The 2,113-nt window shown below is 34.2% G+C and overlaps 1 protein-coding gene across 1 annotated transcript; it reads left to right on the top strand.

Annotated features, from left to right (window-relative positions):
* The first annotated feature begins 1,195 nt into the window (after nucleotides 1-1,195).
* LOC111033089 lies at nucleotides 1,196-2,113 on the top strand. The gene has a single exon (XM_022313682.1). The coding sequence runs from the start codon at nucleotides 1,443-1,445 to the stop codon at nucleotides 1,824-1,826; it is 384 nt and encodes a 127-aa protein (XP_022169374.1). The 5' UTR covers nucleotides 1,196-1,442; the 3' UTR covers nucleotides 1,827-2,113.

Genomic DNA, 2,113 nt, shown 5'->3' with positions numbered 1-2,113 from the left:
TTTCAATCTTTTTGACCCAACGAATAAAATTGTATTGACATTTATTTTATAAAAAAAAAACTGAAAAAAAATTTAAAATATCCATAAACAGCTCAAAACGAGTCAAAATATTTTGAAAATGATATCAAGTATAAGACTACAGAATTGATAAAATAAACATATGGTGTAAATTTCAAGTGTCTACGATCAATTCTTTTTTGAATCACGACAAAATAAGAAAATCGCTACAAGAGAAATCCAGTAAAATCCAATTCTGCAAAAATTTCAACTTCTAACGCAATAAAAATTTTATTTGAATTTCCGGTAGAATTTTTTTTTTGACAAAGGTAAACAAATTTGTAAGAAATCTTGTACTACATATTTAAATTCTAGATATAAAAAGAAATTTTTTTGTGTATTTCTAACTCAAAATAATTTTTTTATTTTACGAATTTTGTCAAAATCCTGAATTCAAATGCTCATAAAAAAATATTTTTGAGCGTAAGCCCAGGTTTTTTTTATTTAAATTAATAAGAACTTATGATTAACCTTGTACTACATTTTTAATTTTTTTGACCGAGCGTAAAATCATGATTTTTTATCGACATTAGTTTAAAAAAATTAACAAATAATAATCGAAAATTTCATATAAATAGTTCAATACGAGTCAAAAATAACAAGTCAAATTTTATGTTTTATTGAGAATGCGGATAGAGATATTCAGTGAAAATCGCATGAATCTACGATTTTTTTTTCGATTTACTTTAAAAATCGGGTTTCAGTAAAAAATTTTGTTTTATCTTAATTTTTTTTTTTCCTTTAAAACTATTGAAAATTTCTTACTTTTGACCCCCCAAAGTACCATAACTAAATTCACTTTACTACCATGAGAGTTGTTGTTGAAGAAAATCGAAACACTTTTACTGTCCCACTAGGATGATGACGGACACAAAAAACACACATCATTGTAAAATTAATACATTCATCGCTGCTCTTAGAATCTAAAATTTCATAAAGTATATTTTAAATCATTATTAATTTTCTATTATGAAAGAAAAAATGGTTTCTCAAAAAATGAATTGGTCTTGGGGGGGGGGGGGCTAAAGAATCCTTTGGGAGGCTATGCACCCCCAGTAGTGTAGATTTCTGGTTAGGTGTTAGGTTATAGGGTCACTTGCCAACAAAAATAATTTAGTGGTGAGTTTGCAGTGTGTACTTATATGGTGAATCCTATAATAGTAGCTGGTAAAGTTTACATAATTATATTATAAATGTAGGTAATATTGTATGAAGATTAATTCATAAAACTCGTTATAATTAACGGTGCGGGGTTGGTGCTGGCTGGTAAATTTCTGAGTTTGTCCTCTGAAAATGATTCGTATCACTGAGCACCAACCCTCAAATCGTTATTATATATTACCCATCTATACGTGTATATTATATTATTGACTATTGCTATTATAATGATGTTTAATGGCCGCGAACCGTTGGTTTCAGCCAGGGGCAAGAAGGGCGGCAACAAGCACAAGATGGAGGCCATGCACATGGGCTTGAGCTACGTGAAAATGGTGCTTAGCACGCTGATGGCGGCCATCGGACATGTGTTCGCGTTCAAGAGCGTCGGGCTGAGCCTGATCAGCGTGCTCATCCAGATCGCACAGTTCATCATGGTGCTGAAGAAGAACCGGGAGAGCCAGCCGCCGTCGTACAAGATCGTCGAGACCCCATGGCACACGTCGCCCACCGAGTCGTACGGCGTTTACGGTTCGTACGCCGGCCACGCCAAGTCATCAGGCGCGGTCAACTACTCGCCGTACGCCGCGCCGCAGGTCAAGAGACGCCGGTGATGACGACGATGATGATGGAAGGATGTCCGGTCCGCCGAAACCGGCAGGATGACATTGATTACGTACCTATTACTATAGCAAATAATAACAAACAAAATGCCACCCGCTGTCGCGGAGGTATTATACGTCATACCGTGGAACATAACATTTCGGCCATTTTTAATTATTATTATCATCATCATTACTTATTTATTATTATATATTTATTTTATTTATTTATCATGACATGTGTGTACGTGCGTGTATGTTACTCGCTTACATACGAATATATACCTATATTATTATTA

This window comes from Myzus persicae, unplaced genomic scaffold (assembly GCF_001856785.1).
Source record: "Myzus persicae strain clone G006 unplaced genomic scaffold, MPER_G0061.0, whole genome shotgun sequence".
Classification (NCBI taxonomy): domain Eukaryota; kingdom Metazoa; phylum Arthropoda; class Insecta; order Hemiptera; family Aphididae; genus Myzus; species Myzus persicae.
This window is presented reverse-complemented; position numbering and strand designations above follow the sequence as displayed.

Excerpts from the sequence above, each read along its gene's own strand:
- LOC111033089 (XM_022313682.1), top strand. The coding sequence starts at position 1,443 with ATGATGTTTAATGGCCGCGAACCGTTGGTTTCAGCCAGGGGCAAGAAG.